This window comes from Panthera leo, chromosome A2 (assembly GCF_018350215.1).
Source record: "Panthera leo isolate Ple1 chromosome A2, P.leo_Ple1_pat1.1, whole genome shotgun sequence".
Taxonomy (NCBI): Eukaryota; Metazoa; Chordata; class Mammalia; order Carnivora; family Felidae; genus Panthera; species Panthera leo.
Window position 1 is genome coordinate 18257827 of NC_056680.1, and position 17030 is coordinate 18274856.

The following is a 17030-nucleotide window of genomic DNA, read 5'->3' on the forward strand; positions in this document are numbered from 1 at the left end:
TCTCCCTCTCCAGCCGGGCGGGAGGGTGCGGCCAGGCCGGATGCGGGCACCGCCCAGGCAGTGCAGAGCCGCAGGCAGGCTAGGTCAAGTCTAAGCGACGCTGCGGCATTCGCGCGAGTTACCCCGCCCAGAGCTCGCGTCCAAGAGAGCTCCGATTATTTCTCAAAGGCTTTTAGTAAAGGGTTAGGGCAGAGCCCAAGGGGACTGGCCAGCAATAGCAGTGAGTGCCGCGTCTTGCAGTCTGTGCCCTATTGTCTCCAGGCGCACAGAGCAAGTTGTAACTTGCGGTGTTGGTGCAGTTGGCAGTGGCTGCCAAGGTAAGTTCTCTCTGCAATGAGGCGCTGTGGCTCTAATAAGGTCAAATTGGAGGAAAGTGGTCAACGCCCGGGACTCGCTCAGGCTCCGGCTCCAAATTCCAGCTGTAACTCATTTCCCTGCTTTCTGGGGCTGCCTGGAGCATATTCTTGTCCACACCTCCAGTGTGACACTGCCCTTAACACTGGTTTTCCCAAGGAGTCACTTAGGCCCAGCACCAGCCTTCTGGAGTGGACCCAATCGACTTCAGGCCATCCTCCATACCTAATCACCTTAACCCCAGACTCAGGCCTGTAAGTATTAGACACTGAAAATGGGCAGGAAGTGAAAAATGTCACACTAAGATTTGTCCAGAGGAGTGACTGCTTGGAGTGCCCCTCACTCTCCTCAATACACTGCATTCCCCACACTAAGCCACTTAAGAACTTGAATATGACACAAAATAATTGTTTCCACCTTCTTAGGAGGAGCCAGGTTAGTGCCAGATTGGGGGGTGGGGGTGGGGCGGGGGGGCAAACGTAGCCTATTTCACAGTCTGAAGGAACCTTCCAAGGACAGCTAGGCTGGGTATATCCTCCCACTCCCAGCCCTGCAGAGAGCAACACAAACACGAGGATACAGGAAGTTTAGAAAACTGCCTTTATTCTATTAGTAGTTGGAAAAATTAACTGGTACAGAAAAAAAGTTTAGTCAGCTGGAGAGAAGTGAGAAACCGAGTGCCGCCTAAGAGAACTGGCGGCTCCTCTGGGAGGGAACCTGGATACAGTGAGGAAAGGGAGCCTGTGAACTAGAGCCAGAGCCTGCAGTCCAGGTGAAACAGGCTATGCCACCTTCTGAAGTGTCTAAATGCCTCAGGCATGAAACCAAATTCCTATTTCTTTAGCCCAGCTCTTGGGAGGGGGTACTAGGATATGTGGGGCCGAAAACAGGTGATATGGCCATCTTTTATCAGAGAAACTGACAAAACGGGAATTTTAAAAATGAATTTTCCATCTGACTTTATTTTCAAATACACTTTCTTTTTTAAAAAACCAATACACTTTCTGCAGGGATGACAAATATCAGTATTAGGAAATCCAATTATACAAAAAATACTACATCTAGTCTGGGGTAGATATATTTATTTTTTGGTAACATACATTAAGTGGCACTAATTACACAGTAACTATAAGGTAACTAACATGAAACCACGGAACTGTAACTCTGCCACAGCTGCATGGACTTGGACCTTTCTGGATGAGCACATTTTCAAAAAAAATTGGATGCCCATCACAGAGTTATGCCAATATAATCTGTTAAGGAGTAAAGCTCTGAAGTAGTGACTCACCAGAGTACCTTGCAGCTGACAGATGACAGGCAGGACATGTTAGTTATAAAGTAGTTACAGCCTAATTCACAAAAGTTACCAACTGTTTCTCTTTCTAGAAAGAAGCAAGAAGTTAAGAAATTCCTTGAATTAGCGCCTGGTGTGTCAGGTGGGAGTGCAGAGGAGGGCTGTTAAAGAGCGGTGTCAGAAGGACCCCGGTGGTCAGGTGGGTTGGACATCATTAATAATCATGGTTGGCTTCTAAATACTGGTAGCAAGATGACTTCTGATTTGTAATCTTAGGTAAATTATAGATAAATGAAAAAGGCCAGTAATCATACACTAAGATTAATAAACAGCACTTCAAAATTAACCGCATGAGGGCTGTGCTTGCAGCAGGGTTTCACAAGACAAGGCACCCAGATTTTTTCTTCCCACGTCTGGCTTGCAGAGCGGCTCTCGTGGCCATTTCAAAAACCTCCCTCACTCCATCTTTGGTCTTTGCTGAACACTCCATGTACCCAAAAGCACCAATCCTGTTTGCCATATCTCTGCCTTCTTCTGGTTTCACTGGCTCCTAGCAAAGAGAAAAGAGCAGTTTCAGTTAAGCGTCACATATATGAAGCATAGAGTACTCAAATTCAGCTTTAAAGGCTTCTTTTAAAAGCTGCCAGTAATAATTATAATAAAAAAATAAAAAATAAGTGCTGCCAAACCCAGATTTGAATTCTGTCTTATGAAACTCATATGCAGTGACCCTCCCCAGCTCTAATATAAAATCCCTATTAAACAAGCTCTTCTCTGAGAAGTTGAGAGAAAGGAGGGAGAGACCTGAGAAGCCCTGCAGGGTTAAGCAGGGAATCAAGGGAAAAATTATTCAAGCTATTGATCCAGGGTAAGCACTGGGGTTCCTGTAGTTAGCTTCACAGAGGACTGAATGCCCAAGGAAGTAAACAGATCCTGACCTTGACTTTCAGACAGAGAAACCTCAGTGGGAAAACCTAGACTAAAGACCTCAAGGCTCTTGTCCTGCATGGTGGAAGCCCTGCCATTGGGCCACCTGGCTTCTCAGAAGCCAAGATGTCAACTCCATCATCAATTTTATAAAGGCATCAGGGCTCTGTCTGGACTCCCTGTCCTCAGGATTTCCGAACCCTTTGGTTGCCACCAATTTAATCTTTGGCCTCACATATACCAAGGTAATAACTGGAGAGGGAAATCAAAAGTCTGATAGAGTTCCTGCATTTGGAGCACTGACTACTGCTGATGGTCCCTTCTCAGGCAGGCAATCCTTGGAGGCACAGCGCTATCCCACAGGAGAGGTTCCCATCTCATATGAGTAGGGAGTCTTAGGGACCCTCTGTGCGGGCCCCAGTGAATGAGGGACAGATGGAGAAAGATAGACTTCTGGGTCCCTCTTTGAAACAGCCTGGCTATTTCTACTGGGCCTCCTGAACATCCAACCTTGGGTTCAAGAATGTTATAGGAGAACAGAGCCCTGCCCCAGATCATGCCTGCTTCATCTTGGCCAGCTCCCGCCTTGTGTGCTCATCATTCCGAAGATCCTTCTTGTTTCCAACCAGAATGATGGGCACATTGGGACAGAAGTGCTTGACTTCCGGAGTCCATTTTTCTGGGATGTTTTCTGAAAGAAGCAAAATACATACAAGATACAAGTAATTCTATTTTGAAGAATCTCCAAGAGCCCTAGCTAAACTGCAAAGAAACTATTTAAAAAGCATGCTGGATATTTAATGGAATCTCACTAGTTTCAAAACCACAGTAAAAGGCAAAATCCAACCCCCTTCCCTTAGGCACAGAATCATCAGCTTTTTCTCAGTTCCCACTAAAGAGCTCACCTCCTGTGGAAGTGGGACCCAGTTAAAGTCTCTGGAGGAGGAAAGGTTCCAGAACACAGGGTGGCTCCACAATGATACAACCTGACTGAAGGAGGGAAGCTATCCATGGACCATCTCTGTCACTGCTGGCTAGTAACTCTGACCACATCTTACAGAAAAGGTCTCCATTCTAGGGTTGCAGCTGGCCCAGCCAGGGTCTACATGTTCTCTCTACACCTAGCTTATGGACCTTTAGCATGACCCCCATCGTGTAGGTTATTGGTATTTCAAATGGCTCAAGAATGACTTCTGAAAATGAGTGATAACCAGCTGTAGCTTCTTGCCAATACTCTGCTAATTGAGAAAGGTTGGACATACATCATGGAGTGTGAGTGGCCTGGGTTCAACCTCCCATAATCACTGCCTTGGGCATCTCAGTGTCAGGCATGATTTTATAAAAGGGGGATAACAGTAATACCTACCTTACATAGGATTATTCTGAGTCCACACATACAAAGTACTTAGTATGACAATCATTTAAATGGTCTGCTTGTAATTTGAGTCTATATTTTAGAAGTAAACTGTTTGCTCCATGACTTCAAGACAAATTACCAAAAAGACAAGAGTTACTTAGAATACAGAAAGATGCTCTGTCTTCTGGCTGAAAGACCAAATCAGGTAAAGAAACTACATGAGGGAGGTCAGGAAACTCCTGTAATTCAATGCTCCACTCTTCAGCACACAAGATTGACACTTGAATGCTTCCTTCTTCCTTTGTTATAGCAGCCACAGAGTTGACTGTATCACTAATGTCATAACTTGATACTCAAAGCTTTATTCTGAAACAAAGAGTTTCTCAAAGAAATGCAGTGTTTCAGTCCTCAGAACAATAAAGAGTAAAGGGCCAGCACATCTAACAACAAAGCCAAACAGCCTCAGCCGCAAACTCTGCTCTCACCTGTGCACCTGTGGTCAGTTTTCAGTTCAGCTACAACAGTGATCACTTTTTAAAAAAATTTGTTTGCCGTTTATTCAGTTTTGAGAGAGAGAGAGAGACAGAGCATGAGCGGGGGCGGGGCAGAGAGAGAGGGAGAACACAGAATCTGAAGCAGGCTACAGACTCTGAGCTGTCAGCCCAGAGCCTGATGCGGGGCCTGGGCTCACAAACCATGAGATCATGACCTGAGCTGAAGGTGGACGCTTAACCAACTGAGCCACCCAGGTGCCCCAACAGTAATCACTTTAAAAGGTAAGTGAGACATCACTCCCTTGTTCAAACCTTCCAAGAGCTCCAATCTCATGAGGAAAAAGGAAAGGTCCACACCATTAACCACATTGCTCTACAACCCTCACTGCCACCCCTGCTGCTACACTGGATTCCTTCCCTCCTCTTCTTGCCTCAGTGACTTTGCACCTGCTGTTCTCTCTACCTAGAAGGCTGTTTTGTTGGGTATCTGTATTGGCTTCCCTCAGTTAATTTAGGTGTCTCTCAGAAGTCACCTTTTTAGTTGGGTTGCTGACCATCCATCCCATGGTCATCCTCTGAAACAGAATATTACCATGGACCACTCCATACCACCTCCACGAATGTTATTTTTCCTTTTTTTTAAAAAAAATTTTTGGGGCGCCTGGGTGGCTCAGTCGGTTAAATGTCCAACTTCGGCTCAGGTCATGATCTCACGGTCCATTGAGTTCGAGCCCTGCGTCAGGCTCTGTGCTGACAGATCAGAGCCTGGAGCCTGCTTCGGATTCTGTGTCTCCCTCTCTCTCTGACCCTCCCCTGTTCATGCTCTGTCTCAAAAATAAATAAACATTAAAAAAAAAAATTAAAAAAAAATTTTTTGATGTTTATTTATTTTTGAGACAGAGAGAGACAGAGCATGAGCAGGGGAGAGGTAGAGAGAGGTGGGGGGGGGGGGGGGGGGGAGACACAGAATCAGAAGCAGGCTCCAGGCTCTGAGCTGTCAGTACAGAGCCCGATGCAGGGCTTGAACTCACGAGCCATGAGATCATGACCTGAGCTGAAGTCAGCTGCCTAACCAACTGAGCCACCCAGGCACCCCTCCACGAAAGTTATTTCTGAAATTTCTTGCTATCAGATTTACCATTAAGTTTTTTGGGTTTACAGTTGTTCTTGCTTTTGTCTCCCTTAATCTAGAAGAAGTTTCTTCTACAAATAGGTGGTCAATAATATTTGGTGAATATATGAAATTACTACTCCAGGGGCACCAGGGTGGCTCAGCTAGTTGAGCGTCGACTCTTGATTTCAGCCTAGGTCATGATCTTATGGTTCATGGGTTCGAGCCCCACGTTGGACTGTGTGACACAGCAGATCCAGCTTGGGATTCCTTCTCTCTGCTCCTCCCCTGCTCATGCTCTCTCTCTCAAAATAAATAATAGACATAAAAAAGAGGGGGGTGCTTGGGTGGCTCAGTCATTAAGTATCTGACTTTGGTTCAGGTCATGATCTCACAGTTCGTGAGTTCGAGTTCCACATCAGGTGAGCATGAGCCCTGCTTCAGGTAAACACAGGAGCCCTGGGTGAGTCCCGCTTCTCTCTCTCTCTGCCCCTCACTCACTTGCGCCTTCTCTCTCTCTTAAACAAAACAAAACAAAAAGAGAAATTATTACTCCAATGGTCTCCCTACCCCTGGAACTCAAGAAACATAAATTAAAATTAAAATGAATTGCCTCTGTCTTACCTTTGCCACTTTTCATAAATAAAGAGAATGAATTCTTATCATCAACAGAGATCGGCAAATAAAATCTTGTCTGGAGTCTTTTTTAATTTTTTAATTTTATTCATTTTTGAGAGAAAGCACATGAGCAGGGGAGGGGCAGAGAAAGAGGGACTTGAATCCATAAACCGTGAGATCATGACCCGAGCCAAGGTCAGATGTTTAACCAACTAAGCCATTCAGGTGCCCCTGGAGTCTATTTTTATAAGTAAAGTTTTACTGGAATACAGCCAAGTTCATTCATTTATATATTTTCTATGGCTGCTTTTGTGATACAACAACAGAGTTGAATAGTTGCAACAGAAAACATATGGCCAACAAAGATGAAGTTTTTACTATTTGGTCTTTTACAAGTTTGCTACCCCAGGTCTCAACTAGAATACAGACTAGAGACCAATTGCCAGTCATGGTCTGGCATGGTCATAGACAGCATAGGCTCTAAAAAGTAAATTATCATAGGACTGGCTGGCAGCAGGACTGAAACTCTCACACCGAAATTCTGATTCCTGATCAAACTTGCCATCCTACACCTAGATGCAGGGCCATGGTCTAACATCCAATCAAATAAATCAAGTCCAGCATTAGGTTGACATTAGCTTTTCATTTTCTCGATCCAGACTTTTTTTTCTTAAAAAAACAAAACATTTTTTTAAATGTGTATTTATTTTTGAGACAATGCGAGAAACAGAGTGCAAGCAGCGGAGGGGCAGACAGAGGGAGACACAGAATCTGAAGTGGGCTCCAGGCTCTAAGCTGTCAGCCCGGAGCCCGATGCGGGGCTCGAACTCATGAACCGTGAGATCATGACCTGAACCGAAGTCAGACGCTTAACTGACTGAGACATTCAGGTGCCCCAGACTTTTTTTTTTTCTAATTAAGTAATCTCTATGCCCAATGTGGGGATCGAACTCACAACCCCAAGATCAAAAGTCACAGGGTCTACAGACTGAGTCAGCCAGGCATCCCTTGATCCAGCTTTTGTGTTTCCTTAACACATTTTACTTAGGCAAACTACTGGTGGGATTCTCCCCTACACCCAAGCCAAAACAAATTTTTAAAGGGCTTTGGCCGGGGCGCCTGGGTGGCTCAGTTGATTAAGCGGCCAACTTCGGCTCAGGTCATGATCTCGCGGTCCGTGAGTTCGAGCCCCGCATCGGGCTCTGTGCTGACAGCTCAGAGCCTGGAGCCTGTTTCAGATTCTGTGTCTCCCTCTCTCTGACCCTCCCCTGTTCATGCTCTGTCTCTCCCTGTCTCAAAAATAAATAAAAACCGTTAAAAAAAATAAAATAAAATAAAGGGCTTTGGCAAAATGAAGCTAGTTCAGTCATCTGAGCCAAAGTCAGAAGCTTAATGACTGAGCCACCCAGGCGCCCTTTATTTTTTTGTTGTTTTTTTTTAAAGGAGCTCCACCTACCTACCACACTCCTGCAGTGACTTCCAGGGAAGGCAGAGTATCTGTCCTCCAACATCAGAGCCTCTCTCCCCAGGTGTGTCTGTACTTCAGAGATCCATCTCTCTGCCTCTTTACTTTCTACCTCTGCTCTCCTCCCCAGAGCCTACCCTCTGGGGGGAAGGGCCAGTAGGAAATAAGTCATGGCCAGTAAACAGACAGAGGTCAAAAGCTGAAGAACCTCCTTTGAGACAGGAGACATGTTCTTTAAAAGTGAGACTAAAGAGTAACTTTCTGCTCTGAAGGTGTTTTTGTCCCTAGAGGACTATACCTTGGATGATGAGCTACAGGGCACACATTCCTCTTCATTCCTATAGGACTTAGACAAAGTCCATGATGTGTACATGAGGGGAGGGTTTCATATGGCTCTATTTTTCTGTGGTCTAAAGCTCTGCCCCACCCTCTAGGGCCTTCCAACGGCCCCCCAAAGGAAGCCAGATTTGTTTGAAAAACCAAAACTAAAACAACTATTGAAAATGACCAAAGTGAACCAATGGCAGAGAGTACTTGCTCTGTTTCAGTCCTAGGAGATACTGCCCAGAGGCTCAATCTCAGGTTGACTCCTTGGGATGCATAACTTTGATCAAGTGGTTCAAAATCTTGGAAGGCCCCAGTATATTGTCATTAAAATGAGTACATCCATGACAAAAAAAAAAAAAAGTCACATAACCCTAACTGGCCAGCACAAGCCCACACCACCCCACACCACCAACAGGCTCTCCAAGGTTGTTTGTTAATGACAATATTCTTGGCCCACATGCTACTCTGTCGATATAGAGCACTGCATTATCAAGAGAGATATTTTGTCGTCTTCAAGTAAGTACAAACTGAAAGTAAGTTCTGTTTCAGGCCTTGGTGCCTTGTTTAGCAGAGTGTGAGGTCAGTGTTATTCAGTCTTTTTCTGAAGGAAAGTAGCTACTGAGACAAGTCACCAACTGAGCTAGTGGAAAAGTGAAGTTCAAGTCTCTCTTTATTAGCTAAGACACTTTAGAAAAGAGCTAAAATGGAGCTTTGAAAACACTACTAGGAAAGAGCAAATCAGAAGATATTAGAAGGCAACAAGCTCAATATGAAGTATTGAAAAAAGGTGTAGGCACCCACAAAAACTTCCCCAAATCTTAGTCTAAAAGATGGGTTTATATTTGGAACCCAGCTACTTTACAAAGTAGACACATGGCAGCTATGGGAGAACTAGGCTGAAAAGCCACCCAGGCCCAGGCTGTATAGTCCCAAGGCTCTAGGATTCTGGCCACTGATGATTCCTTCTATGAAGATCATGTTTGCTTTTCAACCACTTGATGCCCAGAAAGGACCTGAGAAACCAGGTGCTGGCCAGGCACACAGGCAGTGACAAACATCAGGCTGCAGGGCTACTCACCTAAACTATCAGGGCTGTCAATGGAGAAACACATCAGTATAACATCGGTGTCCGGATAGGAGAGAGGCCTCAAGCGATCATAATCTTCCTGCCCAGCTGTATCCCACAAAGCCAACTCTACCTGTGATAAGAAAAACACGTGAGTGCAAGGTTAATCCTACCCATTTTCAGAAGTGGTACTTACCAAAGTACATTCAAATGGCAAACTATCCCAAATAATAAAACAGAAGAATGTTCACTTTTATTAAGCATCAAGCCTGAGGTGGAGGGTATGATTAAATTGTTTCAGGTTGAGGGGCATCTGAGTGGCTTAGTCAGTTGAATGTCCAACTCCTGGTTTTGGCTCAGGTCATGATCTCACAGTTTGTGAGTTTGAGCCCGGCGTCAGGCTCCGTGCTGATGGCACAGAGCCTTTGCCTCCCTCTCTCTGTGTCCCTCCCCAGCTTGTACACGCAAAACAAACATTTAAATAATAATAATAGTAATAGTAGTAGTAGTTTTAGGCTGAAATTTCTCAAAATACTATACTTACATAATTCAAAATGTGAAGTCAAAAATAACTTTGTGAGAAGTATAGTATTTAATTATAAACAACATTCTACATAGAAAAGCAGATGAACAAGAAGGGAAATCAAACTGTAAATAATATCCCACCAGGTGTATACGGCAAGACAGGGAAACACCAGACCTGAGTAACTTTTGCTAATACATTCTAACTCAACCACTTCCTTGTTTTGTCTCCTCATTCTGCTCAAATGTGGAAACACGGAGAGAAGACTGTATTTGAGTTGATGGGTAAGAAAAGACACCATGCTGTTAGGCAAGGTCTGAGCGGACAGGAAAGGTCTCTGGCTGTGCGTTTTCTCCTCAAAAAATGTTTGAATGAAAGCATCACTAAGGTAGCAGAGTACTCCTTTCGCACTTGGGAACCTGCACACCTTCACGTGATAGGAGGGCAAACTGATGATTGGGCTCTGGACATAGGTCCCTTTCCATGTTGTCCAGCACTGCAGGCAGCCCTGTGATTTCCCACAACCAGAGTGGGACTTTAATATCTTCTGCTCAGGAACACGTTGGGGCCCAAGGAGCTCTCCCTCTAACATGTGGAATACTTTTTTTCTCCTAGAACCTTCACAGCCTGTATTTAAAAAATTTTTAATGTTTATTTTATGTTTGAGAGACAGAGAGAGAGAGAGAGAGAGAGAGAGAGCGAGCACGCAGGGGAGGGGCAGAGAGAGAGGGAGACAGAAGATCTGAAGTGGGCTCTGCACTGACAGCAGAGAGCCCGATGCAGGGCCCTAACTCATGAACCAAGAGATCATGACCCAAGCCAAAGTCAGAGTCTTAACCGACTGAGCCACCCAGAAGTCCCACTGCCTGTATTTCAGAGTTTCTACATATCATTCTTTCCTTAAAGTTGATGGCTAATTATCTCTTCCACCCTCAACCTTTGCCCTAGGATGCATCACTCACAACCTCCACTAGGCCCATTGCACTTGTCACGTACATACACCATTAGTTGGGTATGTGTATTTACTTATTAAAAAATTTTTCTCATTTATCTTTTATGAGAGAGAGCGCAACTGCGTGCACATGCAAAGGGAAAGAGAGGGAATCCCAAGCAGGCTCCATGCTTAGTGCAGAGCTCAATGTGGGGCTTGATTCCACAACCCTGGCATCATGCATGACCTGAGATGAAACCAAGAATAACACATTCAACCAAATGAGCCAGGCAGGCGCCTCTGGTATGTATATTTATAATATATTGATATCAATATCAATCAATATTGATTATCAATATAATCTTTGTGATAATATATCTATTATCACAATAGACCTGCCCTCAGAATGATACAGCTCCTTCACTCTCTGCCAAATCACACTACCTTGACCCCTCCATGCCTCATGTGTGTTTAGTCAGATACATCCAACCATGACTGTCTCATGATAAACGGTTCAGGTGTTGGACCTTGTCTCTTATCAGAATGGGCCTTTCCGTCTTTGGTATGTCTGTTCCTGGAACCACAATCACCTAGAATCTTGGATGGTTTCCTAGGTTCTATTACTGTACACTCTTACATGAACATTCCTAGGCAGCACCCTCTCCCAACTTGGAGGTTACCGAGTTGCTATCAAGCACTTTTATTTCGGGGACCCAAGAATTCTGAGCAGCTGGCTTAATGTGCCACAAACTATTGGCAAAGAGCCCTTTGTTCTAGTTTTCTTTTCAGCATACCTATCTGCAGTGGGAATTTCATTCCTTTTCAAAAGATGCACAGAGAGCTGTGTAAGAAATTATTTTGACAATGAAAGGAAGAAGATTTAAAAAACAAAACAAAACAAAAAAAAACAAACCACAAACATATACTGAGGTGCCTGGCTCAGTCAGTTGAGCATCTGACTTCAGCTCAGGTCATGATCTCATGGTTTGTGAGTTTGAACCCCATGTCAGGCTCCCCAATGACAGTGCAGATCCTGCCTGGGATCTTTTCTCTTTCTGCCACTCCCCTGCTCATGCTTTCTTTCTCTCCCTCTCTCTCAAAATAAATAAATAAACTTAAAAAAAAAAATCTTAAAAAAAAAAAAAAACAAACCAAAAAACATACACTCTAATTCCAGAAGAGTTTTGCTCCAGTCTTGCTAGTGGACTTTCAAGATAGACATGAAGAAACACTGTCCTCATTGCCAATGACAGGCAGTTGAAGCAACTGTAGCAGCCTATTTATGTTAAAGTCAAAAACATTTAAAAAAATTAAATGTGAGGGGGTGCCTGGGTGGCTCAGTTGGTTGAGTGTCCAACTTCAGCTTGGGTCATGATTTCGCGTCACGGTTTGTGGGTTCAAGCCCTGCATATGGCTCTGTGCTGACAGCTCGGAGCCTGGAGAGCCTGCTTTGGATTCTGTATCTCCCTCTCTGTCCCTCCCCTGCTCATACTCTGTCTCTCAAAAATAGATGAACATTTAAAAAAAAAATTTAAATGTGAGTATGTTGTTTAAATGTCATACTGCTGGTGGTACAGATCAATACACCCCCCTTTGAGACACAAAATAAGGACCTCTTGACGTAGTAATCTCATTCTTCAGCACTTAAGGAAATATTGACAGACTGGGAGGAAAAAAAAGTCCATCCATACAAAGAGGTTCATTTTAGCATTATCTGTCTGGCAACAAACTAAATTTCAAATATAAATAAAGCTGCGAGGACCACATATACTAAGGCTTTTCATTTAAAATACATATGAATTGAGCAAAGTCTAGATGATAGCAATTAAAAATGAATAAAGTTGGGCTAAGATGCCAGAACAGAATGAATTTCTCATTCAAACATGTTCGTTATTATATTGTATACTGAAGAGACAAAAAGGCCTAATTCTCTACAGGCTCTATGAATAGTCTAACAGGCAAAACAATACTAGTTGTTAAGAAAAGTATACTCACCTGCTTTCCATCAACTTCAATATCTGCCACATAGTTCTCAAACACTGTGGGTACATACACCTCTGGGAACTGGTCCTTGCTAAAGACGATGAGCAAGCAAGTCTTGCCACAGGCTCCATCACCAACAATCACCAGTTTCTTCCGGATGGCAGCCATGCTGAAACAGGAGACAAAGGTGTTATCTAAAATGAACAAGAAGCTATTAATAGCCTCAGGCTATGACACACACTGTTCTGACCATAGGGAACAAGCCTCTATTAGCACACCCAAATACAAAATGTTAGTACCCCTTTCCACTTGACACCAAAAGGTCATACCAAAACCCCACAACTAAGGTTATACTTAATGGTAAAAAGACTGAAAGCTTTCCCCCAAAATCAGGAACAAGACAAGAATGGCCACTCTTAACACTTCTATCCAACATGATACTGGAGATTCTATCCAGAGTAATTAAGCAAGAAAATGAAATAAAACATCCAGGTTGGAAATGAATAAGTAATACTATCCTAATTTGCAGATGACATGATCTTATATATAGAAAATCCTAAGGAATCCATTAAATTATTAGAACAAATTTAGCAAGGTGGAAGGATACAGGATGAACATATAAAAATCAATTGTATTTCTATAACCTTGCAATGAACAAACTGAAAATGAAATTAAGACAATTTCACTTATAATAGCTTCAAAATGAATAGGGATAAATTTAACAAAAGTACAAAACATACTCTGAAAACTCTGAAACACTGTTGAAAGAAAGATCTAAATAAATGAAAAGACATTCATGTTTCCAGATTGGAAGACAATACTGTTAAATGACAACATCCTCCAAATTACTCTACAGATTTAAGACAATCCTTATCAAAATACCAGTTGGCTTCTTTGCAGAAATTGACTAACTGAACGGAAAATTCACACAGAAATTCAATGGACCCAGAATGGCTAAAACAATAGTGAAAAAGAAGAACAAAGTTGCAAGACTCACACTTCCTGATTTCAAAACTTACTGCAAAGATACAGTAATCAAGATAGTGTTGCACTGTCATAAAGACAGACACTGTGATCAATTGAGAGTCCAGAAATAACCCCCCACATTTAGAGTCAAGTGTTTTTTTTTTTTTTAATGTTTATTCATTTTTGAGCGGGGGGGGGGGGGGGGGGAGGGAATGTGTGCAAGTGAGGGGGAGGGGCAAAGAGAGAGGGAGGCAGAGGATCAAAGCAGGCTTGGAGCTGATAGCAGAGAGCATGATGCAGAGCTCAAACTCAAACTGTGAGATCATGACCTGAGTCTGATGCTTAACCAGCTGAACCACCAAAGTGCCCCTAGGGTCAAAGTGATTTTCAACAAGGAGGCCAAAACAATTTGATGGAGGAAAGACAGTCTTTAGAGGAAAAAGTCCATTTTCAACAGATGGTGTTGAGACAACTGAATAGATCCATACAAAAGAATAAAGTCAGAATGCTACACCTCAAATCATATACAAAAATCAACTCAAAATGGATAAGCCCAAATGTAAGAGTTAACACCATAAAATATTTAACTCCCTATCTCCCTTTTCTCCCTACTCACCCCTGACAACCACCGTTCTACTTTCTGTCTCATGCTACCTCATTTGGAAGTGGAATCAGCACTATTTGTCCTTTTGTGACTGGCTTATTTTACTCAACATAATGTCTTCAAGGTTCATACATGTTGTATCATGTGTCAGAATTTACTTCCTTTACTTCTTTTTAAGGCTGAATAACATTCCATTGTATGTATATACTACACTGCCCTTTGATCCATGGATAGATACCAGGTAGCTTCCAGCTCCTGGCCACTGTGATTGATCGATTGATGGTTTATTTTTGAGAGAGAGTGCAACTGGGAGAAGGGCAGAGAGAGAGAGAGAGAGAGAGAGAGAGAGAGAGAGAGAGAGAGAGAGAGAGAGTGAGTGAGTCAGAGGATCCGAAGCAGGCTCTGCACTAACAGCAGTGAGCCTGATACGGGGCTCAAACTCATGAACCGTGAGATGATGACCTGAGTCGAAGTTAGATGCTCAACCGACTGAGCCACTGACTCTTGATTTCAACTCAGGTCATGATCCTGGGATCTTGGGATGAAGCCCAGAGTCAGGCTCTGTGCTGAGTGTGGAGCCTGCTTAAGTCTCTCTCTTCTCTCTTCTTCTCTCTCTCTCTCAGACACACACACACACACACAAACACACACACACACACACACACACACACAAAGAATATATTCATCATTAGCAACCAACTTTTGTGCTTCAAGAGATACCATCAAGGGGTGCCTGGGTGGCTCTGTCAGTTTAATGGTCAGCCCTTGATCATGATCTCAGGGCATGATCTCATAGTTTGTGGGTTCGAGCCCACAAGCCCTGCTCATGTATGTGCACTCTCGCTTTCAAAATAAATAAAGTTAAAAAAGACAGAAAGAAAACAAGAAGACATGGGGCACCTGGCTGGCTCAGTTGGTAAGGCATGTGCTGGCTCAGCTGGTAAGGCATGTGACTCTTTTTTTTTGTAAGTTTATTTCAGAGAGTCAGGGGCTGGGGGCGGTGCACAGAGCCTGACATGGGGCTCAAACTCACAAACTGTGAGATCATGACCTGAACCAAAATCAAGAGTCAGATGCTTAACCCGCTGAGCCACCCAGGTGCCCTGAGCACATGACTCTCTCTTTTTTTTTTTTAATGTTTATTTATTTTTGAGAGAGAGAGAGACAGAGTGTGAGTGGGAGAGGGGCAGAGAGAGAGAGGTAGACACAGAATCTGAAGCAGGCTCCAGGCGCTGAGCTGTCCGCACAGAGCCTGACGTGGGGCTCAAACCCATGGACCACAAGATCACGTCCTGAGCTGAAGTCAGACGCTTAACTGACTGAGCCACCTAGGTGCCCCAGTGAGCACATGACTCTTGATCTCAGGGTCCTGAGTTCAAGCCCCACGTTGGGTGTAGGCCCTACTTTAAAATAAATAAATAAGTAAATAAAAATGAGAGGACAACCCACAGAATACTGGCAAATGTTTACAAATAACATATCTAATAAGGGACTTGTATCTAGAATACATAAAGAACCTTAAAATACAACAGAAGAGCAGCTTAGGTGGATGGTCTGGCTCGGGGTGTTGATTTGGATCCAGAATATATAAAGAACTACAAACTCAATAACAAAAAAATCAAAGAATCCGGGGCGCCTGGGTGGCTCAGTTGGTTAAGCATCTGACTTCGGCTCAGGTCATGATCTCATGATCCGTGAGTTCGAGCCCCACGTCGGGCTCTGTGCTGACAGCTCAGAGCCTGGAGCCTGCTTCAGATTCTGTGTCTCCTCTCTCTCTGACCCTCCCCTGTTCATGCTCTGTCTCTGTCTCAAAAATAAATAAACATTAAAAAAAAAAAAATCAGGGCGCCTGGGTGGCTCGGTCGGTTAAGCGTCCGACTTCGGCTCAGGTCATGATCTCGCGGTCCGTGAGTTCGAGCCCCGCGTCGGGCTCTGTGCTGACAGCTCGGAGCCTGGAGCCTGTTTCAGATTCTGTGTCTCCCTCTCTCTCTGACCCTCCCCTGTTCATGCTGTCTCTGTCTCAAAAATAAATAAACGTTAAAAAAAAAAAATCAAAGAATCCACTTTAAAAATGGGCAAGGGATCTGAATAGACATGACCCAGCAATTCCATTCCTAGACATACATCGGAGAAAAACAAAAACCTATGTCCATACAAAAACTTGTGGACAAATGTTCACAGCAGCATTGAAAATACTCATCATATTCAAAAAGTGGAAACAAACCAAACATCCAACAACTAATGAACAGATAAAATGTAGTATATATATCCAAACAATGGAATATTAGGCAATAAAAAGAGAAAAGTACTAATACATCCTACAATATGGATGAAATCTGAAAACATTACATATGTGAAAGAAGGTGGCCACAAAGAACCACATATTAAATGACTCCCTTTAGGGGCGCCTGGGTGGCGCAGTCGGTTAAGCGTCCGACTTCAGCCAGGTCACGATCTCGCGGTCCGTGAGTTCGAGCCCCGCGTCGGGCTCTGGGCTGATGGCTCGGAGCCTGGAGCCTGTTTCCGATTCTGTGTCTCCCTCTCTCTCTGCCCCTTCCCCGTTCATGCTCTGTCTCTCTCTGTCCCAAAAATAAATAAAAAACATTGAAAAAGAAAAAAAAAAAAAATTAAAAAAAAAAAAATAAAAAAAAATAAATGACTCCCTTTATATAAAATGTCCAGAATAGGAAAATACAAAGTCAACTGGTGTTTGCTTAAGAAAGGGAGTTGGAAAAGAAAGGAAAGGAAATGATTACTAAGGGAATGGTGGGGTTTCTTTTTAGGATGATCAAATTGTTAGGAGATGGAGCACGTCTCTATGAATATACTGTATACTATGAATATATGACACTGAATTGTATACTTTAAATGGTTGAATTGTAACATATACGGGTTGTATTTTAATAAAGCTATTGTTACAAAATAAAACAAAACAAAACAAAACAACCTGCAGAATCCCTCCATTTGCCAGAGACGAATAGTCAGCCACTCAAATTCCCACCATTGCCTC

General features: G+C 43.4%; 1 protein-coding gene across 2 annotated transcripts in view; it reads right to left on the minus strand.

Moving 5' to 3' along the window:
* Positions 1 to 940: 940 nt before the first annotated feature.
* Positions 941 to 17030, minus strand: part of RHOA (ras homolog family member A) — a 63418-nt gene continuing 47328 nt past the window's right edge. For both annotated transcript variants that reach the window (XM_042929358.1, XM_042929357.1), the window contains 4 exons: positions 12463 to 12619; positions 9026 to 9146; positions 3136 to 3266; positions 941 to 2198 (listed from right to left, as the gene is read on the minus strand). In XM_042929358.1, the coding sequence (XP_042785292.1) occupies positions 2025 to 2198; positions 3136 to 3266; positions 9026 to 9146; positions 12463 to 12618 (582 nt within the window). In that variant the 5' untranslated portion in view covers position 12619 and the 3' untranslated portion in view covers positions 941 to 2024. The remainder of the gene's footprint in view (positions 2199 to 3135; positions 3267 to 9025; positions 9147 to 12462; positions 12620 to 17030) is intronic.